We start from the raw sequence: 27,442 nt of genomic DNA, 5'->3' as shown, positions 1-27,442 counted from the left end.
TGGGAGAGCACAACTCATCCAACTCTGACACTTCGATGTTATTTTACACAGTCTGCAAACCTCTTAACCTTGCGCAAGATGTGATTTTTTCACATATTTAATATGAATGTCAACTTAAAAATTGATTTGTAGTTCACCCACACAGTATGTTTTGGTGAAAGATGCAAAGGAATAACTGGAGGACCAGTTAAACACATCGTATCCAGAGTAATGGAACAGTGTGGAGATGCCGGTTAAATGTTAAAGAAGTGAGTATTTTGTAAAGTGTACAGATAAGGTTTAGCGATGAATTCCCCGCCCTTATTTTAGAATCGGGCTGTTGGAAACTGTAGTGAGCTTGTTTTTATTATTGCTATTTAATGTTAACATTTAAGACTGCTGTCATATTAAATTGAACTTTGATGCCGACAGACAGACAGAGAGACCAGATGGACATGTAGTAATCTCCTTGTTAAGTGATATGCCATTCTGATGGACTTGTGTATGATATACATTAACTAGAAATGTCAGAGACAGGCGTGATGCGTGTGAAATGACAATGAGGCGTTTGACTCCTTGAGTGACAGGTGTGAAATAGTTAAGATCACAATCCTCACACCTTAACCGCATCTCTTCTACTGTTTTTACCTCCAGCTCCTTCTAATCATGTCTTTCTCTTCCTGGTGTCTCTCTGTGCTTTGAGTTATCCGTCTTCCTCTCCTTCCTTTTTAATCCCGTCCCTCATTTGTCCCTCAGCTCACTTCTGGTTCTTGCTGAGCTGCTTTACGTCAACAGATCTGCCTTCGCCTCAGTCTCTAGTGGCAGAAGGCAAAGCCGCATCCAGGTGCCATGATTGCTGTCTGCACTTTTCTCCTTCTTAACCGGCTCTTTTTCCACACGAAAGAAGTTCACAGCTCTCACTTTTAGAAAAAGGGAGAGAGAAAACAGCTCCTTAAAATCGATCCCTCTCTCCAATCCAATTGTCTCTACTCGCTCTTCCTCCACTATCATTATTTCTCTCCATCGTCTCCAGCTCTCAGGCCAATCTTCTGCCCGGACACATAATCCGCAACCCCTCTAGGGTCCCGTCTCTTTATAATACCTGGAGTCATCAATGCACGGAACAAATTGCTTTGCCAAATTGCTGTGAGTTTTGCGTCGATGTGAAGCGATTTGCTCAGAAGGAGAGGGAGCAGACTGGCCCTCTCTTCCAGAGGGGAGATGGTGGCTGAGATTGCTGGAAGTGATTCTCGTTTTTCTCTGATAGAAAATACAGAAAGAGTAGCTGATGGACATGGCAGGGATCAACAGACAATTTCTTTTAGGATACATATTTAACCGTTCGTTATTCCATGTCCAACACCTGCAGCTTATGTTTATAATAATCATTTGATTACATCCTTGATATACATACAGCTGAAGATGAGTGTAATAGCTTCATCTCGGGTTTATTTAGGGTAGGCAGGTGAATCCAGAGAGTCGAGCTTAGATCAGAGCCGGTGGGATGAGGGAGTAGGACGAGGCTTTCACAAGCTTTACTGCGAAATGAAGCGGATGAGACGTGAACGTAAAAGGTGGCGACGACCGTGTTGTGTTGAAAGCAAAGAGCTTCAGATCTGTTTCCACTTGGACCACTTTGGTTGTTTCATTCTACAGTTTAATACGCTGCAGCACCTCGAGGAGCCAATAAATAAACTCTCACTGTTCAGTCATTGAACTGCCTCACTTGATTCACAAAAAGCAACTTCCTGTACTCAGAAGATAAGAAACATTTACACTTTTTATAGAGCTACAACAATTAATTGATTAGTTTATCATCAAAAAATGAATAGGCAACTCTTTTCAGTCTTTTCTCTGTTCTATATTGTTGCTGACTGCTGATCACAGAAAACAAAATGTCTGAAGCAAAAAGTCGTCTCTAAGAAATTCTGATTTCTTCATTATTTTAAAAAAATTACAATTATTGAGAAAAGAATCCACAGATGATTTGACAATGAAAATAATCGTTAGTTTGCAGCAAATTCAGCGTTTAGACGTTTCAGATCCGATTCTTTCATCAACAATCAGAATTAGTTAGTTTGATGTTTTTTATACTAAGATACCCACAAAGTTGAGCAAACCACCTGAAAGTCCTGCGGCGTTAAATCATTCGGTCGTGTCGTGTAACAGATTTATGTGATGGACTAGGCTCTAAATTCTAGTTGTCTGACCTCTTGTTGGAAGTTTAAGTAATTGAGGGAGTCGGGGATGAATTACTTCGCCTTCCCCATGGGTCAGGGGATGTGGCTATTGATATTCAGTGACATTTACAACCTGTCCAAATGATATTGTAAGCAGGGATTCAGAAGACTACGCCACAGATAAGCCCTGGACTCTTCCCTCACACACACACACACACACACACACACACACACACACACACACATCGATATGTTCTTTAACGTGCTCCGTTTAGATAACACACCCCCCTGTCTGCCTTTGTGAAGTGTAATGCCACAACAAAGGGAAACACCGGCCAACAAATGGGCTCGACTCTTTAAATCCAGCATACGAGATTAAAACTTGCAATACATCTTGAAGCTGCTCTCTCTGCCCATGTTTCCTGTCTGCAACCTGTGGATAACACACCCTCTGCAGCCCAGCCATGACTCAAGCCTCTGAGCTAATGTCTTTGTATTATTTCAGTAATGCCTCAGCGGCACGTCTGAAATGTCTTCTTAATGTCTCAGTCAGTCTGAGTAATACTTCAGCAAGGTCACATGGCTTCTAGCCATTAATGCCAGCTGCCTGAGGTATCATAAATCCCGAGACGTCTTCTGCAGATTAAATGGTGCTGGAGAAGTTTAAACTGTCGCCACCCCCCGACACCTCTGCAAGCGCACGCACACACACACACACACACACACACACACAATAACACGTGCACACACACATACTGCCAGAAGAGCAGAGAGATGCTAAGTGATCTGGGTGTTGCATAAGAGGACCAAGGAGATAGGCTGGTGATGCCCAAGGAGTCTGACGTAATCCCACAGAACACAAACACACACACACACACACACACACGATGGACAGGAGACTGACAAACACACAGGGACACTTAGACACGCAGCACTGACCTTAAAGCTCCAGTAGTTGGGCTGTTGCTGTGAAGTTCATGAAGGACAAAAGAGGGAAGCGAGGGAGACAGAAAGAGAAAAGTTAGATTCTTCTCTCATACTGGTCGAAACAAAAATAATAAATAATGGTGCTTTAAACAAGCAGGACTGGAGAGGGGATAAGAGTGTGAATGCATCCTCCCCAAAAAGCAAAATCTGTTGCATTTCCTAAACCGTTTTCTTGTCGCGTGTTCCGTTTTCTGACAGGCAATCTATGAAATCCGTTAAAATTGTGGACAGCACCATCGAATCTAAACCACAATCATTACGTGTGATTGGTGGTAATGTAGGAAGGGGGCTGTGTTCTGCAGGCGTCGGGTTACAGCGCACCTGAAACAAGATTGCGCTGTTGGCCCCTAACTGGTGAAGGGGGAGGAAATGAAAAGAGTGAAATTGAATCAAACAGCCGCCCACTCTGTTGTTCCGATGTTGGCCTCTCTCCCAGACTTCTCCACCAAAAGGCAAGCCGCCGCTCTGTCTCCTCCTCGCTCGCTGCTGTCTGCGTCACTCTCCATCCACCCGTCATTCTACTTTTCATTTTGAATTCCCAGCAGCCCACGCTGAATCCCTCGTGTCCGTTCTGCCCTCCCTGCTGCCCGGTCATGTAGGAAAAGGTGCCTCGGGATGTGAGCTTTCCATTAAAACAGAATTACCCCACAGTCAAAACCAGGCCGAGGCAAAAAATGACATGAGAAATTAAAAAAAGATTGGGCAGAGTTCATGAATTTTAATTCTAATCCAAACTCTTATTCTAGTTCTTATTCTTATCTGCAGGCAATTTTCAGTCCCTTCTGCAGGAACCACATTATCTTCCTGGTGCACGGAGGGAAAAAAAGTGACAGGCAAGTTTTGATTTATGATAGTTGGAGGTTTTTCATCATCAGCTTTCCATTTTAACACTGTCTCTAGAAAAGCCTCGATTACTTCAGTAAACAGGAGCATCAGAGGGAGCGTTTTCAGCCGATTATTACTTTATTGTGATCTGATCTTTCACTTAATGTCCCCTCATTTGGCCCCGATGCCATTCGTTGACGGTCTCTTTCACTTTACGCTCTTCTCTCGCTCTCTGACTCTCTTCTCTTAATGTACTGTGGTGCAACTTGCTTGCTTGGATTTGATACATTATCAAGTGTTATAGTTACACGAATCCAAAGACCCATGATTAAGTAACATTTGGTCTAACACAGATTTTATAAAGCCTAGCGCTGTGTCCCAATTCCATACTACACGCTAATAGTATTCTGCAAGTACTATATACAAAACAATTGGCAGTGGGTACGCAAGAAGTGCGGTTTTGTACAAATTTGAATCAAACTTTGACTTTGAAATGACACCGCCAATAAAACTCCAAACTTTATGGTAGCCGTGTCCCAATTCTACACTAAATACTTACTGTATATAAATGTGTGCGCCGCCTTTTAAAGTATACTGTTTTGCAGTTAGTAAGAAACAACGTAAACTTTATTTTTTCATCACATATATACATGAACGTTGAACATTGCATTTAACCCATCCTAAGTATTTTGGGCGCCCGGCGAGCAACGTGAGGTTCAGTGTCTCCGTGCGGACGACAGGAGCCGGGGATCAAACCGACAACCTTGTGATTAAAGGACGACCCGCTCTTTCCCCCGAGCCACAGACGCCCCAAACTATACAAGAAATCAACATATTTAACCGTTTTATACTAACAGGATGACACTGCCGGTTAGACTTCAAAAAGACACGTCAAAAAGGGTTTTCCAAATATGCAGTGTTTACTTTCTGTTCCTGAAGCTGCTTTACCTCCCATCTACAAGCAGCTCCTCCTTTTTAAATTTACTTCCTGCACCGTTTTAAGTTTACTTTATTTGTCACTTTTGCAGTGAGAACTCACCAAACAAAGCACTGAAGCTGCTGCTCTGCTAATGTGCTGCTCACCGCGTCTTTAAACGAATGCAACGCGACAGCCCGCTCAAGAATCAAGCAGATTAAATCTGCATACTTGCATCTTTGAGTCAAACTCAGTCACCTTTCCAGTGTGAACGCACTACGTACTTAAAACCTGCTTGGAGTTAATAGCGGTGGTATTAGTGGAGCGATAAGATGGAAATGGGACACAATGTAGTTGGTGTATAATAACACTAGTAGATGGGAACAATAGCAGCAACATAATGAAACCCATTACAAGTCATCTATCTGGGATATAAAACCGAGCCAAGTGAATGTTCTAACCTTCATTCTGAAATTTAGAAGCTATTCTCAGGCATTTTAATGTGGCCGTGCTGTTTATAATAAAAAAGAAACACAGTGCATATATCTGCCTAGTGGGACACTCAAAACGATATGGAGCATAATCTCCACCCACGCTTCTTTTTTCCCCCATAGCATATACATTTCTACCAAAATATGTCAAAGCAATTATTATTAAAGACACGTCTTTGATGTGACGCTGAGGAGAATTTCTGTCTCCTAGCTAGTTGTTATCTACTTTTTTTTTAATGTCGTATTAATTAATTTAATGTCGGGAGGATTAAAGGATTAAACTCTCCATCATGGGTTAAAACAAAAAACACCTTTAAAAAAATTAAATTAAAATATAATGCTCTAAAAAAACTATATTATCACGTAGTTTAAAGCGAAGCTGTTTGTCTTCATAGAAAGTTTTTATGCAGGTAAATCTTCACCTCCTCTGAGGGTCACAAAGCTAGTTCTCGGTAAGACTCAGGGGTGAGAGGTCATGGTAGTAAAGTGGTTCACTTTCAGGGATAACATACAGGAGGTTGGACTCGAGTTGGCCTTGACTACCCGATCATTCTGTGTCATTAGCCAGTAAAGCGTTGTCCTTGAAAAGCTGCTGAACTGACAGCGGCTCAGCAGCTCCATCGGCGCGTCATAAATAATTGCTGTTCACTTGTTCAGACATCGTTAATAATTGTATTTTTCCCCACAAAGCTAAATGACTGAGGGCTGGCTTTAATGGTGCGGAGGTGATTTGTGGTCTGGTGTGTCTGCCTCTGCCAGTGTTTCTCTTGTTTGTTGCTTTAATGAGGCTCACTCACAAGTAAAGTAAACACATTCATTCTTCACCGCCTCGTGGTGCTTTAACCGTTGCTCCGCTGACAACCGCAGATACACTGAACTTGGACTTTGAGTCGCAAATACGGCACTGAGAGGGTGTGAGCATAAACTCCAGAGAGCCTATTTGACTGCAGCTTAACAACCCTTCATCCTGGCAGTCACCACTGCAACCGTCCCTTTTCAATTTTCAATCATTATTCTGCTTTCTACTCTCACTCTATGAATCATTTATATCATATGCATTGACTGTGCTGTAATTCTGTCATGTACACATGACATCTTTCACACTTCTGTCCATCCTGAGAGAGGGATCCCTCCTCTGTTGCTCTCCCAAAGGTTTCTGCTTTTATTTCTGCCATTGAAGTGTTTTTTGGGGGAGTTTTTCCTGTTGTGATGCGAGGGTCCTGGGACAGAGGATGTACAGATTGTAAAACCCTCTTTGAGGCAGATTTGTGATTTTGGGCTGTACAAATAAATACGATTGAATTGAATCCATTTCTTCTGTGCAGACTTTATATTCAAGACATGGTTTTCTACTGTCAATCGTTGACAGGCTACCTCCCGGATGAAACTCTTGGCTCAAATGAATCTAGTCATCATTAAAATCCTGTGGTATTAAATATGCTTTGATCTCAAATGACACAGTGTTCCTGGAGTATGTATTGAGATGTCAGATTAAACTTTGGGCTGAGGGGCAAAAATGCGATACAGACTCCCCTGTATTTACACACAGGCACGTGTGTGTGTGTGTGTGTGTGTGTGTGTGTGTGTGTGTGTGTGCACAGTGAAGGACGTAGCCTCACAGAGTGTAGCGCTGCGTTACCTGACCGGCATGTAAAGCAGGCTGCACTCACTCCACCCCTCCTCCACCTCCCGTCTCTTTCTCATGTCGTCATCCTCTCTGCACCCCCGCCCCCCCTTTCCTCACCACAACCATTCTTACTCTCTCTCTCTCTCTCTCTCTTTCTCTCTCTCTCTCTCTCTCCCCCCTTCAATCCTCTGGTCTAGATTGCCATCTCAAACGTTACCGCAGCCTCTCGCCCTTTTCTCTCTCTCTAAAAAACCTACACTCGTCTGCACAGCAAATTAACGCTCAGCCGGACGCACAAAAATAATCTGTGTACAGTTTACAGTGTCGTCCACTCAGCCTTCGTCTAGCCTGCTGCATATGCACGCCGTCACCACAACAACCACAATAAACACAACAGGCGTGGAATGTAATCCCAGCTGGCATGTCCTTATCCCCCCCCCCCCCACACACACACACACACACACACACACACCTCTCTACAACAGCATCCAGCTACCAGTTTCAAGCTTCCAGTCCCGTCTCACCTGCAGTGCACCTGTCCACCACTCCGGTCATCCCAGGCTGTCCGTCAGGTGCAGCGTATCCTCATCGTGTTTTTACCCGTCTCTCCCTCACTATGCTTCTCTAACCCTCCCTCCCCTCTCCCTCGCTCAGTCTACCTCTCTTTCCCTTTCTCTGTCTCTCTCTCTCTCTTGCTCTCCAGTAGCACATGCGGCGGAAACTCTTTATTTAATTCATTACAACACCAGCCGATTAACTCCTTCGCAGATGGGTGGCTGGCTCTTGCTGGTGCTGGCTAATTGAGCAGCGGGCTGCTTGACTGGCTGCTGCGCTCCTCTCCAGCTCCTCCCTCCCCCCCGCCTCCCTCGCCGTCCACGCTCTGCACATCCACGAGATGACAAGAAATCCTGGGCTCTGCGCCCCCCCCCCCTCCCCTCCTTCCGTGCAGAGAAGACACCCCGTCACTTCAGGGTCTGTCCAGTCTCCTGGATATATATTTTTTAACAGTCTGCCTCGTTATTCCTCTCTCCCTTCGGTCTTCATCATCGTGCAGTTCCTGCTTCTCTACACAACCTGACCTTTGCAACGCGATATCCCTACTTGCCATTTATGGAAAGAGGTTGCCACGGCAACTACGGACTCCACCTGCCTTTCACCCGCCCTCGCTCCCTCACCCTCGCTCCCTTTCATTCTGTCCTGTCTCCTGGTGTGCGTTTCTGTCACGTCACGTTGAATTGAACAGTTTTTTTTTGATAAGTTCAGATAACTGCATTTGCATTTAATACGTTGATGTGTGTGACTTCTCGTCTTCCTTCACACCTCAACAGCATTGTGACGTTCTGCAGGTCCTGGCAGCAGTGAAACAAAGAAAAGCTCGACACTCTAATAACACAAAGACCTCCTGACGGACGTCCCTCACTTATTCTCTCCGTCTCTCAATTATTTCAATGAGCACAATGTGAAGCTTTGTGCTGCTCTCACTCTGAAAGTTACCCGACAAGAGACTTTTTGTTGCCTGACTGGACCCAAACTATTAAGTGTTATTTTTCTCTCTACGTATGCAGACTATTTTCTGTCCCCAAAATGACAACATTGACCAGTTTGATCGCCAAAAGAAACGCGTACCGAACGCCAAACGAGTCACGTATCTCCAAATGAAAAACAGACACATGAAATGTATTGATAAATATTATCAGACACAATTCCTTTGAAGGACAATAAATCCCTCATGAGGCGGTGAACTGCGTACCTGTTCTCGTGCAGACCGCTCTGACGTGCCCCTCATGCTGGCGTGGGAGGGCGAGGGAGATGGCGGGTTGTGGTGCGGGCTGTGATGCGGATGCTGCAGCTGCTGCTGCTGCTGGTACTTGCTCTTCAGGTGGTCCATGAAGGCGTCCCTCTTGCGTTCCATGTCCACCTTGTGCAGGTTGGTCAGGGCCTCCAGGCTCTGGGCGGCGCTCACGGTGTGGCGGTGCTCCGACGTGTGCACCAGGCCCACGTTGGAGAAGCGCCGAGCGCTGTTGCCCAGAGTCCGGTACTCTCGCGGATACTCCAAGTCATCTGTCGAGATCATGTGACCGCCACCACGCTCGGCATCTGAGGGACGAGGACAGAAGAGCGGAAGGGAGGATAAAGGAAAGGAAGAAAAGAAGGAAGGGGGTGGAAAAGAAAAAGAGGTGAATCCCCACACACACACACACACACACACACACGCGTGCAGAAAGATTTCAGGGTGGAGACGTACACACACGCACAGAGCAGGCACACACAGGTGGAAACAAACGGAGCAGAGGGAATGCGAGTGGACAGGAGAGAGACAGAGCAAGAGAGAGAGAAATGGGATGTTAGATTTGCCACCAGGACGAAGCAGTTCCCTGCAGAATTATTGATTTCAAGTTCTGAAGGGAAGAAAAATAAAAAGCTTCTCCGATAGATCAAAGGAAGAGGCTCAAACGTTTGTCTTGCCGGATATTCCATTGTGATATGCTTGTTGTCTTAAGTGGCTTTCGTTGTTTTCTTAGGAAACAGAGAAAAACTAAATACTGAAATTTGTGGTGATTGAAAGTCAGTCAGGAACACTTCCTTCATGTTTGTCCCTGGTTCTCGCTCTTTCTCACCCGCTCCTCCTGTTCAGCTATCTGAGCTTTCCCTCCATCCCCCGACACCCTCTGACACTTTCTCTACATATTCTCACTGTCTCTTGTCTGGACTCTACTGATTCTGCTGTCCATCCTTTAAGGAGGAGCATCACTCTGACGGCCGTTGGCCTTTTATCGGCGCTCTGACTGACGGGCGACACAGCCCGAGGATGACGGCGAACAGGAAGGGAGACGGACACAGCCGGTAGGAGAATGTATGGGTGCACAAAAAAGAATATAAAAATAAAATGTGACTGGAAAAAATGAATGAACTCAAAGTGCGATGAAAAGAGCAGGGAGCCATTCGCCCGGTGAGTTACCTTGCTTAGGGAAACAGGCCCCGGAGTTGGCTAGAAGAGAAACATGCGAAGGGTTAATTTGTGTGTTTGTGCACAGATGTGCAAGCAAACACGCCAGGACACTTCACATGACCATCAGAAAAGAGCTATCGTGAGACAGGAGCACTTTCTCTGAATTACAATCAGTTAATGCATTATTTATGCATTATGATGTTTGATAAGGGTTAACATACGGGGAGATGGTTTGCTATGAATACTAATAGTGTCCTACTATAACCTGCGGGATGATAAATGAATATTGAATATCATGCTTTTTACACAGAAATCACAAGACAGTCCTTCATATTTGACCAAATAGCTTATTAATTCAATATGAACTTTAAGCACGTAGAAAAACCAATAACATCAGAGATGGATACAATAAAAAACCTGGTGAAACTAAAAGTATAAAAAGTGCTGAGGCTTAATAGAGCTGCATGAAGCGGACCATCTGTACATTAAAGGCTCATCAGCAGCATTAGGAGGAGCTGAGTGAGTAAGCAGCAGAGGACGGCTCCTCAGGGCCGGAGCAACAAATGGACTGTTAATGAACGCGGAGGAAGAGCGGCCAGACGGAGGCCCGACGGAGCTGCGACGCTCTCCAGTGGACAAACTTCAACACAGAAGAAGCCTGTTCAGGGCAGAAGGTCCGGCCGTTAATCCAACTATCAAACGGCACTACTGTTGTGAACCCGTCTCTCATTCTATCCATCCGCTGGAGAGGATAGCGCACTCAGAGTGCGATCAACCGTTTCAACACCGTGCCCTTACATCCAGCCCCATTATGAAGCGCTGATAAACTGAGCACGGGGTGATGTGAAATGGACTGACCTCCTGGCTAATAGCATTAGCATTGAGCTCTCCGCTGCACATCAAGGCTGCCGGCCGTGTTCATCTGGCCCCCGTCGCAGCCTCCCAGATTTACACTTCATTAGGCGGGAGGTTATTGTGCATCAGCTAACAAGGACCTGACTCAAGGGCCCCATTACAAATGGCTGACAAAGCTATAGGCCTATAGACTAAGGCTTATTACTGTGACTGAGCATCCACGACACGCGAAAAGCTGAGTAGGCTACGCTGCCTCCAGATAAACATAAAGCTGAGAAGAGAATGAAAATATATTTATACATTTATATTCATCAACTGCAGAAGGTTAAGGGCCTGACAGAAGTTGAAATGATATACAACTCCATGGCTTGCCAAAAGAAACTTTTTTATAAAGATCAGCATCTCTTTGGAATAGAGCCTAAAAACTTTCCAAACTGCAGTCTGTGGATATACTCTCCGAAGCTGTATGCAAAGCCGTCATCTTGATCACTGCAGGAGTAAACGTTGTGTGGGCAGAAGAGCGAGAACAGAAAATGGGAACAAGTTTATCGTCTCCGCTTTCGTCATTCGCAGCCAATATATTTCCACATAAGCTGGCAGACAATAACCCTGACAGCCAAAACAATCTGTGCGAGCCCACGCGACGCCAGCATCATTTGAACTTACATAAAGGAGCCTTGATGGGGTGGGTTCCTGGTGACCGCTCTATCACAGGAAGAAAGCGATGTCTGTCAGCGAGTCTGGGTCTGCAGCAACTACAGAGACTAAGAACCTCCAGGAAAAGATGCACGTTGGTCAAGGAAATAACAGAAGACCTGGGTGACAACGGGAGGCCGCAATCAGAAGCGATGAGATGTGTGAGCCCCGGCCAACGAGACCTGTGCTGCACTGCCAAGATAGAGAGCACAGTCCAGAGCATTAACCTGCCGAAATAAAAGGGAGTCCGCTACTGTGGGCCTTGAGAGATAAGACAAGACAAACAAGCGAGGTAAAAAAAAAAAAACGAACAACCCCCACCCCTCCAACGACCAATACGCTCAGATCACACAGGCCAACTCCACGTGCTGTTTCTCTGGGTTTATGCAAAGCACATTAAGCCGAAAATCTCCGTCCACCAGGGGAGGCTGGTTCACAGACAAATGGATTTTTGCATCTATTTCTTATATCGCAATCAACAGACATTCTCTCTCACAGTTATAAAGATCCGTGCTGCATTCCACCGAGCCACGTTCTCAACTTTTCACTTTGTTTGAGTCACCAGTCTCTGCCGCCTTCAGTCGGTTATTTATACACGGAGGAAAATTTAGTCCGTGACGTGAGGTGTTTGCCAACTCACCCACAACAACTATCGTCACACATCCATAATAATATTCTGCATCATCACAGTCACATCCTGGAGCACACAGAGGGAAAGGTGGGGATTTATTTCCCTTTACAGTCACCTGATCAACTGGACTTTCAACTCGGGAAGATAAGTTGCTGCAAATCGTATGCATGGACATTTGGTATGGAGAATCAGGAGGTGAGCAGGAAAGTGGATCGGGTTTGCTTTGATGGATTTGGAAGAGGCAGGCGTGCGTAGCTTTATATTTCGAGCATGTTAAACAAGTGGGTCAGAGGGAGTCGGGGGGTGTAAGAGAGGCTTCAAGTCTCGCAGAACCGTAAGAAAGCTGCCGACTGCACATATGCAAACATTCTTTAATAGCTAAATCTAAATTCACAGCTTTCACTCCATACTTAAACACATATGCAGCTGCACCTCGGGGCGACATGAGTCACAACTATTAATGCTGTGTCTGAAATAAAACATGTACTTGAGAGGATGCAAATGCTTTCTGTCCAAAATGGATAAATATATATGACAAAGAAAAACGTGAAATGAGATGTTTCCTTCATTATCTAAATAGTTTAATCATTTTATATTGATTGAGTAATCATTTACTTGGCTAACTGTTTCAGTAGAAACTGGTAAAACTTTGGGTGAAGTACTTTTTGAGGGCTTTATGTCTGTGAAGTGTTCCTTACAGTTTGAAGTGTGGCTCTCTGAATGCTGCCTGTCTCACCTCTCTGCACTTGCCGAGCAGCACAAGGTCTTCTCCCGCTGTGTTTTGAATAGTCTCGACTGTGAACCGTCAGCCATCAGGGGAAGCAAGTGGCATCGGTGAATAAATAAACAAGAAGGAAATAAATCGAAAAAAGAAATTGCCAGTTTAAGAAACTCGGTGAAACAGAACGCTCCGTCCTCGACGTGTCAAGACAACTTTGAAGTGTGTTTGCTCTTCAGCTGTGCTGATTTAAATGATCTAGATGACGGCAAGACATTTTCATTTCAGCAGACAAACTTCATATTAATGAACGCCACCAGATTCCTAAAGAAAGGAAAACTTGTATTGTAAAATAATTTGACAGCAGTATAATAATACTGAGTCCGGGTAGCTCAGCTGGTAGAGACGAAGCATTGATGTCTGAAGGTTGAGAGTTTAAAATGAAATGTAAAATATCATGTTGTGTGTCAATATGTAACTGTTTTCTTGTTTTTATGTAATTTACTGCTATTCGTGTCGCACAGCTCTTTTAGACTCTTCCTCATCACTCAATACTTCTATATTTGAAATGTATCGTTTAATAACTGGTTATTATAATTAAACCAAGCATTCAGACATCTATCCTCGTTCTTCTTGTGAATATTTTTATCATCCCATGTTATTTAGTTTCCCTGATCGTGCGGCGTCCTCCCCAGAAGTTCTGCCGTTATGCAGATGGTTTGGGAAGGCCAGGCACGGCTCTTCCCTCCGATACACAGCCTAATTTACCGCAAGCACGGCAGGGCTCCTTGTGGGATGCCGGCCGTGACAGCACAGGGCGGATAGACCGGCTGAATATTAACCAGGGAGGAAGGAGGGAAGGAGGTAAAAATAATCGAGGAGAAGTGCAGCAAACTGCTAATCCGGTACGTCTATTAAAGGCTACAGGCTACAGGAAATAAGTCAATCTGTGAGGCCTTCAGCTGTTGCGACTCTATAAGCTCCGTTGGGAACAGTTAAAACAAATAACCAGAAGGATGAGGCAGGATTAAATGTAAACTTCTGAAAAAAAAACACCAATCAGGCCTGCAGGTCACAACTCAAGACCCAACTAGTTCAAGAGCTTAAATCATCACCCAAAAGCCACATGAAGAGACGGTGAAGTTAACACACTGAAACCAGCTCGTGTGCCGGCTGTTGTAGCTACAACGACTTCCCCTGCTACATAATTACTAATCCTGCAAAGAGGACTGGTAAGTGGCTCCCGTCTCACTGACTGCGAGCTGTCACGCAAACCTTGAAATTGAATAGTGCAAATAGTAGACGTTCGGATTTCAATGAATAGCTGGTAGAAGAGCGACTCCGAACTTGAAAGAGGAACTTTTTGTTTCCATCTCTCTTATCTCGCTGCGTTGAGCTTGCTCTCCACTTAAAACAGTGAGGCTCCGGGTAAAAAGACAAACCAGCAGGCATGTGCACTCTCCATTAAGGTAATCTGCGAGAGCTTCCAGGCACCGCTGTGCCGGGAGAGGAGAGTTAAAAGGGGTGAAACTGACGGCCGGGCAGAGAAAGGTCAACGCCAACGTGTCTGTGCTGCTGGACGCAGTAACGGGGCAAGACAGTGAGACGGCATCAGGCTGCCTCACCTAAAAAACTGACGGAGACAACTGCAATCTGTCGCTTTCTTGATCAGTAAACCGTGCACAACAAGGAGTGAAGTGCCCATCTATTCACCTGCTGCTCTCCTCTGTCTATCCATCATCTGCCTCTCTCTCTCCTCACCCTCCCGACCCCCCTAAGCGTGGTTTCCCTGGGAGGCGCTGGGGAATACTGTGTAGGCAGCCAAGTTAAAATCGCAGCAGCAATGTGGATCCAGCAAAGCACCTGGTAATACACAAAAGGCACGCACTCAGACAAATCGAGCGCGCCGCGGCTCCACGGCAACATCTCTGGGGCCGTCTGTAGCTGGAAACACAAATGTGTGTTTTCAACTGGAGGATAAATGCAAGAGATGATATATAAATGTGACAGAAAAGGGGGGGGGGGTGGAGGTAGCAGGCGTACAGTAATGCACATTCTTTGTTTGACATCTTTTCCTGGAATAACAGCGATCGAGCAGCAGGTGAGAGAGCCTCTTAATTACCAGGTCATTCAGCACATTACAGCACACTGGGTGTGAAGAAGACCCTCGAGCCACATCTCGTTACATCAGTGCTGCTCAGTTTACCTCACTGGGGAGGCGGACGCTGCCGTCAATGAGATGCTAGGTGGAGACAGGCGGAGGTAATAAGAGTTTAAGAGACGGTAGACGGAGAATAAGACGTTTGTTGACGTCATGGCTGCCTGCATACAGAGCTTCTTCACACAGTTGACCTGTGATCTCCGCGGGGCGCAGCGCTGACTGGTCGTCACAGGTGGCAGATGCCTCAGTCAAAGAGCTGCACTGCAGGGGGGGGGGGGATGCAGTGCAGCATAAATCAACCCTCATTGTTTTTCCCATTGTCTAAAGCTCCACCGTACCAGTGTTTTCACACGCTTTAGATTATTTATCTAAACCACATATAAGTGGAGTCATTGTTGTCAACATCTTGTGTCATTTCATCATGTAATACAAATCAGTTTGTATTGTTCTCTGCCTGAAAAAATGATCAAACGTTGACCAAAATAAAAGCAGATTGTATTTTCCGTATGGTGGATGTCTCTGGAAGTAGTTGTACACCAGATGACAGTGAATGGAAACCATTAAAAAACCAGGAAAATACACAGACAACCCTGGAAAACTATGCTCTGACTTTGAATATAGAAGTAATCTTAAATGCACTAATCCATGCAAAAATATGAGAAAAATGGTTTCAAGCTGAGCCATTAAGTAGCCCACAAGAGATAACCTATGGATAAAGAATGAAACCGAATAACTTAAAATGAACACTGAGGTTCTCATGGTGATGGTGGTTTAAGAGTTTAGATTCTTTCTCATTTAGTTTCAGTTCAAACCAAATATTGCTAATATCAAAGCCCATAAACTAAGGTGTGGGTGTTTCACACTGTGAGTAAGAATGACAAATGCAGCCGTCAGGCCTGAGTCACCACGACATCACTGTTGACAAGGCTGTTGCTGACAACACAACCACCGACGGGGCAAAGTAATACGCTTGGTCTTCTGCCACACGGACCGCGAGGCAGCGCACAAATGTGCAGAGCAATCAAATATTTGATGTTTTGTTATGACACCTTATTGATCACAAATGCTGGAAATGTCTCTCCCTGTCTGACCCCGCCCACGTGTTAGTTAAAGATCAGCCTCATGGAACAAGAGCTCAAATCCAGGACCTCCAGCTCAAGGCAGCTGACTCTACATAACCGTCCTTTAGTCTGCAGTATTACTGTAACACAGTGGACTCAGATCAACCGAAGCAATGCTGAAGAAACAGCCCCCCCCCCCCCCCCATACTCACAACATAACATAAAGAAACCACAATATTGAGACGGCAAAACACACAAACATCTATCTGTACATGTTGAATTCGGCGGAGATGTGCCCGGTGAGCTTTCAAGCTAATCTCAATGGATTCAGCTGAGCAGCTCACAGCCGGGCCAGCGAGCCAAGAGATGAACGCAGCAACAAGACAAAGAATAAAAAGAACAATCGTCACCATCCAACTGTTTTTCCTCACAAATGAACACACTGAACACTGAACTATGACAACCATGGACTGGGGTTTATAAATAGGGGCATTTGTCTTGATTTAAAACTATTTTGTAATTATCAATGCTGTATTTTTAATTAGTCAAATACAAAAAAATGCTGTTTATTTCCCTTGCTACATTTTTCCATTTATAATAGGATAGGAGCCTCCAATTAGACCAACAACAAAAAGCATGCAGTGAATAACATAACAGTCCATCTCTCAAGTACACAAGTAGCACCTGTTATTTTTAATTGAATAATTACTGAAGATGAGCAAACAAGTTAAGTTCTTCCTTTTAAAGAAAGAGAGTAGAGGAGGGAGACATGAGGGACAGAGACAGACTCTCCTGAGGGGTTATCAGCGACCGCTTATCATGCAAACAGGCCAACTCTGTGAGAGGCAGGTGGACGAAAACTCTCGTCTAATCAGATTCTGCCGGCTGTTCTTTTATCTTGCTCACACATCTCCCTCAGAACACGCATGAGCCACATGGAGAGCCCTATACTTGAAAGGAAAGGAGCGCACATTAAAGGCCTTCTAGCTGCATTAAAGCTACTGTACTGAGGACGAGCCACGGCTGATAAATACAAAAATAGAAAAGCGTGCAGAAAAACACTCGTGAGGAGGTCGCTCGCTGGTAATAGACCCCTGTGATGGCTGCCAAGGACTCCATACTAAATCACTCCGGTCTAATAGGTCATTATCTGTCCCATAGGCCCTGTAATATTTACAACACACACACACACACACACACAGAGACATCCAGATAAACATTGGCGCATAAAAATCAGCAAAGCACCCACTGACTGCAATATGAGTGATGGGGTGAAATTTGGTGGAGTAGCTTAAGCAGCAAAGAAAATCTTAAATGGGAGATTTAAGAAGTCCTCTCTATCTGAGCTGATACACGGAGCGACTGCATATTCATGAGATGAGCCGGGTTATTATGAAGAGGGGGGGCTGCGCCTGAGGAAGAGGGCGGAAAGGAAGTTATGAATCTTTTCACGATTCCTGTTTCTCTGCTTTGAGTGTGTGAGTGTGTGTGTGCGCGTGTGTGTGTGTGTGTGTGTGTGTGTGTGTGTGTGTGTGCAGTAGGGCTGTGTTATGGCTGGAATCCACACTGGAGAATTGCAATGCCTACTTAAAGTTGCACTATGCTATATGTTTTATCTATATGTTTAACAATGAATCAAATGATTAGACGTAATGTGAAAGGGGTCGCTCGCAGTGTTGAACCCAGAGATTTATCACCCAGCTCTGCACAGCTTCTTTTAGTTCACACAGATTTACGGTTATGGTTCAGTCTCAACATTAGCATTTTTATTTTTGTTGCTCTAAATTAATATTAATATTTCTCCTTGTGTCCTTTGTGTGAAAATAGGTAATTGTTTGATTACACATTTGGCTTTAGAACTCTATAAAATGAATGTCAGGCTTGTGTTTCTGTCAGCTTGTTATTATTCCGCCCCCAAGAGGCCGGTAGAAAAACATCCATCAGCGCAGCTTCAAAGGTACCACAGGTACCACAGGTACCACAGGTAGCACTGTGGAGCTATGGAGCTGTGGTTTCATGTCTCGGTCCCACGTTTGTATTTGTCTTGTGCCCGCATACACAGTCATATAAATGGTTTCACATGATTCTACTGATCTACGGTACATGTGGCATTAAAGCACAGAGAACATGAAGAATGCATTGTATACTGTCTGAGTCCTGCTTTATTAATGTGTCTGTCCGCCTTCGTTGCTGTTATTTTATTAAGCTGTTAACAGGGCATTGCTCTAAAAGAACATACATACTAAACCAACCTGCCCTGTAGACATACAAGTTAAATGAATAAAATAAATATTTTTTCTTTTAAAATGTAATGAAAAGTAATTGGAAACAACAACAGTTTCTGGGGAGCCTATTTACAGAGTAAGAGAGTATTTCTTGTTACTGTGCATCACCGACTGGAGGTTCATTAAGCCGAGTCCGGACAGGTCAGAGCCTCTTACGGTTTCTTTCCTCCAGAGGACAACACCCTGACAGCATCAGGCTGATTATACAACAGCATTCTGAAGGCATGCTGCCAAGACTGTCTGTAGGAAAGCAGAAGTGCCAAAACTTCTAAACTGAATGTAGGAGAGTGAGAGCCGGGATGACTTTTTAACGACACTGCAGCAACCACCCTTCAAGTTTTAAATCTCTTAAAATGCCCCCTTGAGGCAAAACCAGTAGGTACATAATGAGAAGAGGTGTGAAATAAAAGAGACCTAACATTAAATAAATCAAGGCTCGCGCACAGGATGGAAATCATCTCTTTTTTTTACTGCGATGATCAGACAAGGCGGATAATAGAATAAATAAATGACCAGAGTTAGAGCTGTTAAAAAGTCAAACAACTTTATAAATAGGTTTACGGTGGCGCACACAAAACAACTGTTATGATAAGGTGTTTAACCGTTACAACTGAAGTGTGAGCTTTTAAGATGTGAGGGTACAAACAATCTTAATGTGTAAAAGCTCGCTAAAGACCTGATATTGAATTAACCTGATTGATTGTCACGTTCCACCAAGAGACAAACAGCGCTGCGGTAGAAATGCAAGGTAATTGCAAATGGCATCTAATGTTTTTTCTTTGTTCTTGTTCTCGTGTCTAATTAAACACGTAAGCACCAAAACAAGATTATTATTATTTTAATATCATTTCAGCGGAGGGAAAGCCAAAAGCCCGATTTGTGCTGCTAAGACTGGGAGCCTAAGGTTTCCTAACGATCGTGTAATGATGTGTAATTTGCAGTAAATCTCGTCACCGCTGCCGGTTAAATAAGGGGATCTCAGCTGCTGGTGGAGCAGCACAGTTCAGGTTACTTCTTTTACGGGGCAGGATTACTGAGCTGGCTCTGACATGTAGTTTGTTGCCTTTTCTCTCCCAGCAGACCTGCTGCCAAGCCTCTCGTCGCATTAGCATGCTGCCATTCTCATTGCAGACAGAGCCAACGGGCTAACCTAACGAGCACTCTCCCACGGGAACACATCTGTTGTCGGATTAGTTAGGCCTCGGCCACGGGTTATCAATCAAAGTGGTGAATCACACTACAAACTCGTTCATCTCATTCATCACTTACACCGGCTGATTAAATGATTTACCAGAACAGATGTAGGCAAGAACGATGGAGGGGTGCCGAAAGACGAGGGGATCGTTAAAGAGAGGACGCGTTCGGCTCCACCAGCCAAACAGAAGCGACTGTGGCCAGTGAAACGGAGAAAAATGAGTTTCGAGTTCGGCTGCGACAAAAGCCCAGCTGGCACACGATTTGGCTGCATTTCACTCAGCAGCATTGTCATTTAATGGGGTTCTAACATCCGCAAGTGTCATTGTACTAAAAATGATGTTAAATACAAGCACTAGCCTCGATAGTCGACTTCTGAAGTGTTCAGTAGCGGGTGACGTCATCTCGTGCGGAAGACTAATAGGACTGAAACCTGTGCAGCACCAGGTGAGGCCCTGCAAACAAAGGCCAAGCAGGAGAACCTCAAGGGGAGGGGGGGGCAGAGGTTAAACTGAAGAGCACAAATGGGGGTGATACTTGGTGAAGACAGAGACAATGAATTAACCTCAGAACAAGCTTGAAGTGCTAAAAGCATCTTCTTAAGCATACTTGGATCGGTCTTGTCTCTGTCTCAGACAAAGAGGATTTTATTTCAAGTCTGGTCAAGACCACGACTGCGAGGAAATCACTAAATTCCTCTGCAATGCCGATTGAATATTTTTTTTATTTATTTATTGTTTTTGTGGAGGATGTTCTCTCTGTGTCAGTGTGGGGTTTTTTTTTTTTCCCCCAGTTCTCCAGTCTCCTCCCACGGTCCAAAGACATGCAGCTCAGTTTGTTGACTCTAAATTGCCCGTAGGAGTGAATGTCAGCGTGAGTGGTTGTCAGTACGTGTCGGCCCTGTGATAGCTTGGCGACCTGTCCAGGATCCATCCGGCCTTCACCCAAAGGTCAACCGGGATCGGCTCCCGCCCCCCTGTGACCCTGAGTAGGACGCGCGGCGGCAGATAATGGATGGATGGATGGATGGATATATATACACATACACAATGTGGATCTTTTACATACATTTTGAGGATTGTCTATGCTTTGCATGTTCTACATTTTATCGCAAGTGTGTCATGCCATGCGGGACTTGCACTATTCTTGGTGGTCAAAGTCTTCTTGACTCAGTCTCGGTACTCTGGTCTTGGGCAGGACTTGGTCTAGGTCTAGGGGGTCTTGATTACAACACTAGTTGTCCTCGTCAGTAAACGGCTTTCTAACCTTTCAAAATAAGATTTGTTCATACAATCATCCTCTCTTGTTTGCTACCTGGAAAGGGAGACACTTACTCACAGAAATGCTGATTCTCTTTAAATAATGACGGTAGCAATGTTCCTCTTTGTGTAATTCTAACTCTACTAACAGAACCTTTTTTTAATTAAAAGAGAAGGAGGCCAAAAAAAATGACCTCCAAGAAACTGGAAAAGAAATAAAGAAAAGGAATCAATCGAAGCAGCCAGACATTAGTTTAGCTGAGTATGACAGGAGCTGCTACTGCAGATAGGTCGCCTTGGCAACAGGTCAGCTGTTTCGCAACCCAACACACACACACACACACACACACACACACACACACACACACACACATTTGTCAGACAAGCATGCAGTCATGTAAGGTTGCACAAGCGCGATGGTGAGAGACACGGCCAGTGACAGATGTGGCAGAAGCAGGCGGCGGAGTTTACGAGTTGTCGAGTCAACATGGCACAGATGTGTGTTATGATGCTGATGGTCATGTGTCACAGAACAAACTGCTTCCTGTCAACTGGCATCAGAGGGAGGACGGATTGAGAATCAGAGGATGGGAGGTCGGTGGTGGATTTTCCTAGAGATGCCTCGCAGGAAACTACTGTGGAGGGCTGTGAAGTTAACAGAAATCTAAATTAAAACTCCCGTCTTTCATCTTTTTGAAATCATTTTCTTTTAACGGCTAAACCCTGATCTAAGAGGAGAGATAGATCAGAGCGTGTACATGTTGAAAACAGAGTCACAAATACAAAGACGCCATCTGTATTTGAAGTCAAATGAAAACTGTGCCACGGATGAGAGATGAAATCCCAAATCTAGCATTCCAGCCTGTTTGGGAGGTTTCTGCGACGCCTCTTGATGATCCCAGAATGAGTGAGGAGATGAACGGCACACAGCAGTCCCTAGTGGGGTGTTAGAGTAATTGCTTGTTTCACCCGTCCCCAGAGGATATCACAAAGTGGGCCGAGGAGGAGCTCGGGAAAAACACCTTCCACCTTCTGCCTCGCAATTTCCTATCATCCTCTGCTGCCTGTTTGTCTCCGTTACAGAGGAGAGGACACGAAAACACCACCTGAGAGACTTTCACTTCACCCTCTGAGGGTCAGAATGCCAACCTCTGAAAACAGAGAGTATATTATGTCCTATTGTTGGGAAACATGGATAATGAAAATATTCAATCAAGTATGCTTTGCTTGATTTGTTTCCCATGATATATAATTTCATTTTCTGCATCTGGTATTGCTGTTACTCAGTTTCACTTACAGTATGCTTGCATTCCCCCCAATCATGTCCTGTTCTTTTGAAATGTCTCGTGCTGCATTTATCGTATAATCTTGACTCTTGTGCATCCCGCTCATCCATCAATCCATCATATCTCTGCCTCTCATGTATCGTTGGCTGCTGTACACCTCGATGTCCAGACACTAACGGCCATGCAGTGATGTATCATGTGTGTAGGCTGTGTTTGGATGCAGGGTTTTCCATTCACTCATCACGCGTCCATTGATCTTTGTGCACATGCATCAAAGGAATCAGCTCAACCCTGCGTTCTCCTCCTCCCTGTCATGCCTCTTTCCCTATCTCTCTATCTCTTGTCTCCATCGGCGCTTACATGTGTTTGGAGCGCCTCATTCGGGGGGGGGGGGGGGGGGGGGCGGGGCAGCCATATAGATGGATGCATGAGTGTCTGTGGAGCAGCCAGTTGGCACGAAAGAGAAAGGAGGAGATGACGAGTTAGACGTTAACAAGCTGTCACTGCCAACACAACACGGCGCCCACTGCAACAAACAGACAGCCTCCCGACAGGCCCGGTGTTACAAACAACCGAGCAGGCGGACGCTCCGCTCCACCCACAGAGGAGAGGTGCCAACCGCAGGTCAGGCTTGGACAAGTTAAATGGAAATGAATGCGTTGAGAGGAAAATGAAACCTAGAAGCGTACCAAAAGAGCTTCTTGCTGTAAATTGCAGTTTTGCTTGGTGAAACTTAGGAAAGTTTCTGTCACCTTCCAGAGTAACCTTGATCGTCTTGGCTCACTCCCGAGCGGCTTAACCACAGCAGCACGAGGATTAGCGAATGTTGCTACCGCCACATCGAAGCTGAGGCAGTCAAAATCGTTCAATCCAATAAAAAGAGTTAAAATGCCACCCGGGCGCTTTGGTTACTCTGCTTTGTTTTTCACTGAAGTGATGTCAGGAAATCAGCAAACATTTAGCAGAAGCGTTCCCTTTTATCTCGGTTGATTTAACCATAAAAGCATTCAGGAAAGGTTTGATCAAAATGCACTTTTTGATGCCATAATTAATGTATCACTTGTAAACGCTAAATGCTACGATCAACAATCTCCTGCTGGTTTAATATTAGTCACATACCTGTATGGTCTGATGGGAACAATAGCCACGGGGCTCTTATGCAGATATGCCAACATTTCCCGGTCAGCGATACCCAGGGCACCAATTAACATCGACCATATAGCTAAAATGGCATTCATGATGAGCCCTAGAGGCGATCTGATTGGATGCTTTCCTTCAGCCTTCAGGCCTCATGCTGCCAATCACATCCACTGGAAAGCTGCCTCTACCAGAAATAGACTGGCTACCACGCCTTTGGAGCTGAAGCAGGACTCCTTTGGGGAGACAAGTGAGAATATAGCCCCGTTTAATATAAACACAGACATCAACAAATGTCTTCATTAGTGATTGTTGCTCCTTTTCCTCTGGCCACCGGCTGGAATGAAACTAAAAATGAAACTAAAATTTGACAATTGTTAAGTGTTCTGTCCCAGAGGCCCAGAGCACTTGGCAGAGCCGCCCGATGGCTAATCCAGTGGAAACCAGCACTGACTCACAACTAGCTGAGAGACAGAGAGAGAGAGATGGAGATTGACAGACTGAGAGACAAAAAGGCAGCTAAGAATAGAGGTGGATGACACTGAGAAAGCCAGAGAGAAAAAATGGGAATACAGAGTTTGGCAGAAAGAGGTCGGTGAAGAGGAGACAAATGTATGGTTTCAACGAAGTGTTGAAAAAGCAGGTGAAAACTGGAGGAGGAGCAGGAAGAAGTGGGACAAGAGGATGTTTGGACACAGGAGACGGAGAGAAAGCTTAATGAATGATGGGAGGAGAGGGAGCAGAGTGGAGGAAGCCGGGGTTTCTGTAAGGTGTCCTCCAAATCCATTTGTCTCCCAGAGACTCATTAGGGATTGTGAGCGGGCGTCTGCTTATAAATAGGCTTTGCAGCATGCGTTTGACAGGAGGGAGTCCAGGATTCAACGGTGGGACATTAATCTCAGAAGAGAACTCAGGGAAGACGGACAGCTTGACAAAGAGTCGGACCCCCCCCCCCCCCCAAACAAACAAACAAACAAACAAACAAACAAGCACAATACTTTATCAGTCCATCTACTGTCTGTCTCACTCCAGCATGATTGTCTCTGACACCAAAATGACCTCGAGTTATTCTGTTTGTAACTTTTCAAAAGCTAAACCTTCCTCCATTATGTCCTTTTTTTTCTTTTTTCGGCCACCTTTTCTCTCCGAGCTCTTCATGCTTCGCTGGGCGCTTTTGAGATATTTCCAGTTCCTGCCTTAAAGCTTGTCAGCCACTCACGGCATGTTCTCCCACTCCTTTTGTCTCTCTCAGATTTGCTCTGCTCTTATTTGCATCCCTTCCTTACTAGCCCCTTAAAAATGCAACACTCTCCCCACCATTCTCCTCTCCAGCTGACGTCTGGGTATTTTCGGTCTCTGACCTGCTGCTCACCCTCTGGCCAGTTGGAGCAGATGTGCGCAAACGATCCATTTTCTCCATCTGTAGACGGCGCCTCCAGCTACAGCTTTGCCTTCGTGTCGTCACACACAAACTACTTCAAGCTCCACAAATCCAGTCTCCCTCAGCGTCAGCAGGGATCCTCTAAAAACCTATGATGCCCAGGTGCCCTCCTACTGACCTCAGCGTGGCCCCGCTGTGGATCATCGGGACATAAAGCTGTCACTGAGCCCGGGGAAATGAACGAAGGAGGCCGAGAGCCACGGCTCAATCCCCACCTGAAGCCATCGGCCAATAGCTGCTTTTAACTGACGGATCATTACTAATGACTGGTGTAATGATTCTGTCTCAGTCCTCACTGCCACCTAATCTGATTTCCCCCGGTGACACAATCCATACAGACATAAACATTTATAATTTTCCATACGTTAAAGCACCAGCGTTATTATAACAAGATTTAACTGCAGATAGATTTGCTAAAGATCCTTGATATACTGCAACCATGTATCACATAATGTGAAAACAATGTGAAAGGTCTCTTGTAGAAACAAACCTACAGATAATTAGCACCCGAATCTGCAGCTCTCCTCGGCTTGATGTATCTTTGTCGGTGAGTTTCAGATCATTGTTCAGCCGTCCGGCAGCAAATTTACCGTTTTGTTTCACTCTCACTGCTCTCACCGCGTCGTCTTCTGCTGTTTTTCAGCAAGAAAATCAAAAACCCACTGAACATGACAAGCACCAAACAGCAGAAAGACACAGCTGACTAGCTAGTGAACATAGTGGAGCACTTAGCAGCTAAATGAGCCAGATATTTCCCTCAGGAGCTGGTGGAGACCAAAACCGGAGCTACGCGAGAGTATTGGACCAGAAACACAGCTCCAAATGAACGATGATGTCGCTTTGTAACTGCTGTTTGTGTGCCATATCAACTTAAAGGTGACGATACGTAAACGTTCACACACATGTATCTTTACTTTATTAAAAAATAAATCAGTTATAGCAGGTTTTAGAAATAAATCACATAATTACACAATGCTGCGATTTAATGCTGTCTCATGTTCAAACAGGATGTGATGCAGACGGGCAGGTAACTCATTCAATGGTACATTTAGTTGACGGTCATCCTGCATCACCAATGGGGGGGAAATAACATTCTGCTGACTGGCAGCAAGTCAAGACACACACTTTACTGCACTTAACGTCTTCATGTATTCTCTCTGATCATCACAAATAAATAGCTGGTCCTCATATTTCATGAGTAATGGCGAACAGGACGAAAAGACATGATTGAGTTTGTAAAAACAAAATGTTTTCATTTAAACAAACCAAGTACAGCATCTTGTTGATTTGAAAATATTGGGGATTTGTGTGTTTTGCTGTATTAAGTCGGTCTTAGTTTATCATATTGGATTATTTTGAGACCAAAAAGGTTTTAGCTAAACAAATAATCTAAATTCGAATAATTTCCACTTTAAGAAAGGTTGATTCAGCTTTGAGGCGTTTTAGACACTAGAAATTGAGATGACGACATTGATCTTCTTTATGTGGCATAATGTTGAGCAGCTTATAGAAAACAAATCCTTGTGTGGGTTCACGGACACAAAGTTTTCCCGGGCAGAAGAGTGAAATAGCGAGATGAAGGCCTGTCTTTTTTAGGCGCATACATTAATAAGAACAGCGCGCGTGTGTGGCGGCTAAAGAAAAACAATTTTTCAAGAAGATTGCCTTTTCTGATAGATTTGAAATATAACTTGAACACGTGTGTGGTGAACACACAGGGAGCCGACGTCAGAGGTCAAGTATTCATGTCGCTCCAATGTAAGTTTACAGGAAAGAGAGAATACATCAAAGGGAAAACCTCACTTCAAGCGTAAGACGGAGCGCTCAGAAATACTGCCACAGCTCCTCATCGTCTACTCTCTCTTCACGACCAATTCCACCCTCGCATCTCGCTTCTCTTCTCCATGGAAGGGACAAACTGTGCACATCCGGAGATTCAAGTTCCACCGCGGAGAGAAACGAGGCCGAGCAAAGACGCATCTCTTAATTTAACCCGTACTTGTTACCGACACAAATGACAACTTCGGTTTAGTGGACAATCTGTAAGGTTTAGCATGTGTTGAGAGGTCATCTAAAGGTAATCTAGCTGATCGTCAGAAAATGAAGCATCAGCATCTTCTATAATTGATTAATCTCATTTATGAAGGAAAATTCCTGCTTATTCGATCAGAAAATACTGCTTTTCTCTGTTTTATGTGATTGCAGACTGAATATCTTTGTATTTTGAAGTGTTGGTCACATAAAAGCCATCACATTAACCAACGATGAAAAGATCGTAAACTACAGTGCTGAAGTGTTTACTGTCGCATGAAAGTAGGTAAGAAAGATGTCGTAAAGTAAGAAAGCTTCCTCCGTCTCTCTCTCACACACACACACACACACACCTACAGATCATCTATGATCCATCGCAAAGCATACGTGCGTCTCCTCCAAACAAATCGCAGCACAAAGACAAGTGTCAGCTGATCAATTTTGATCTCCCACTGCTTATTCTCCGGCTGCCTCGAATCCTTTACACTCATTTCGTGAAGAGTGTAGGCGAGTTAAGAGGAGGTGGATGAAGAGAGTAAGACGAGTTCGCCTACTTTTAATCTCTGCAGATGCTGCTCTGCTAAAAGTGTGCACCTCTTGAACGAGTGTGTGTGTGTTTCAGTTGGTCCGACTGTGTGAACCCTGCACCCCCCCTGGCATTGATTCTAAATGCATGCACACACACACGCACACACACACACACACACACACACACACACACACACACACACA

At 44.8% G+C, this 27,442-nt stretch overlaps 1 protein-coding gene across 15 annotated transcripts in view; it reads right to left on the bottom strand.

Moving 5' to 3' along the window:
* The window catches only part of srcin1a (SRC kinase signaling inhibitor 1a), a 92,930-nt gene that overhangs the window by 33,138 nt on the left and 32,350 nt on the right, over nucleotides 1-27,442 (bottom strand). For 10 of the 15 annotated variants that reach the window (XM_031861935.1, XM_031861938.1, XM_031861949.1 and 7 more), the window contains exons 1-4: nucleotides 11,477-14,864; nucleotides 9,965-9,994; nucleotides 8,756-9,102; nucleotides 3,099-3,125 (exon numbers count right to left, since the gene is read on the bottom strand). In XM_031861935.1, the coding sequence (XP_031717795.1) occupies nucleotides 3,099-3,125; nucleotides 8,756-9,102; nucleotides 9,965-9,994; nucleotides 11,477-11,729 (657 nt within the window). In that variant the 5' untranslated portion in view covers nucleotides 11,730-14,864. Of the gene's footprint in view, nucleotides 1-3,098; nucleotides 3,126-7,529; nucleotides 7,897-8,755; nucleotides 9,103-9,964; nucleotides 9,995-11,476; nucleotides 14,865-27,442 lie in introns of those variants that run through there. The other 5 variants (XM_031861943.1, XM_031861942.1, XM_031861945.1 and 2 more) reach the window with 3 other exon arrangements.

The sequence above is a fragment of the Anarrhichthys ocellatus genome, unplaced genomic scaffold, assembly GCF_004355925.1.
Source record: "Anarrhichthys ocellatus isolate YVR2014 unplaced genomic scaffold, GSC_Weel_1.0 scaffold26, whole genome shotgun sequence".
NCBI lineage: Eukaryota > Metazoa > Chordata > Actinopteri > Perciformes > Anarhichadidae > Anarrhichthys > Anarrhichthys ocellatus.
Note: the sequence above shows the minus strand (reverse complement) of the source record. Positions and strands in the feature narration are given on the sequence as shown.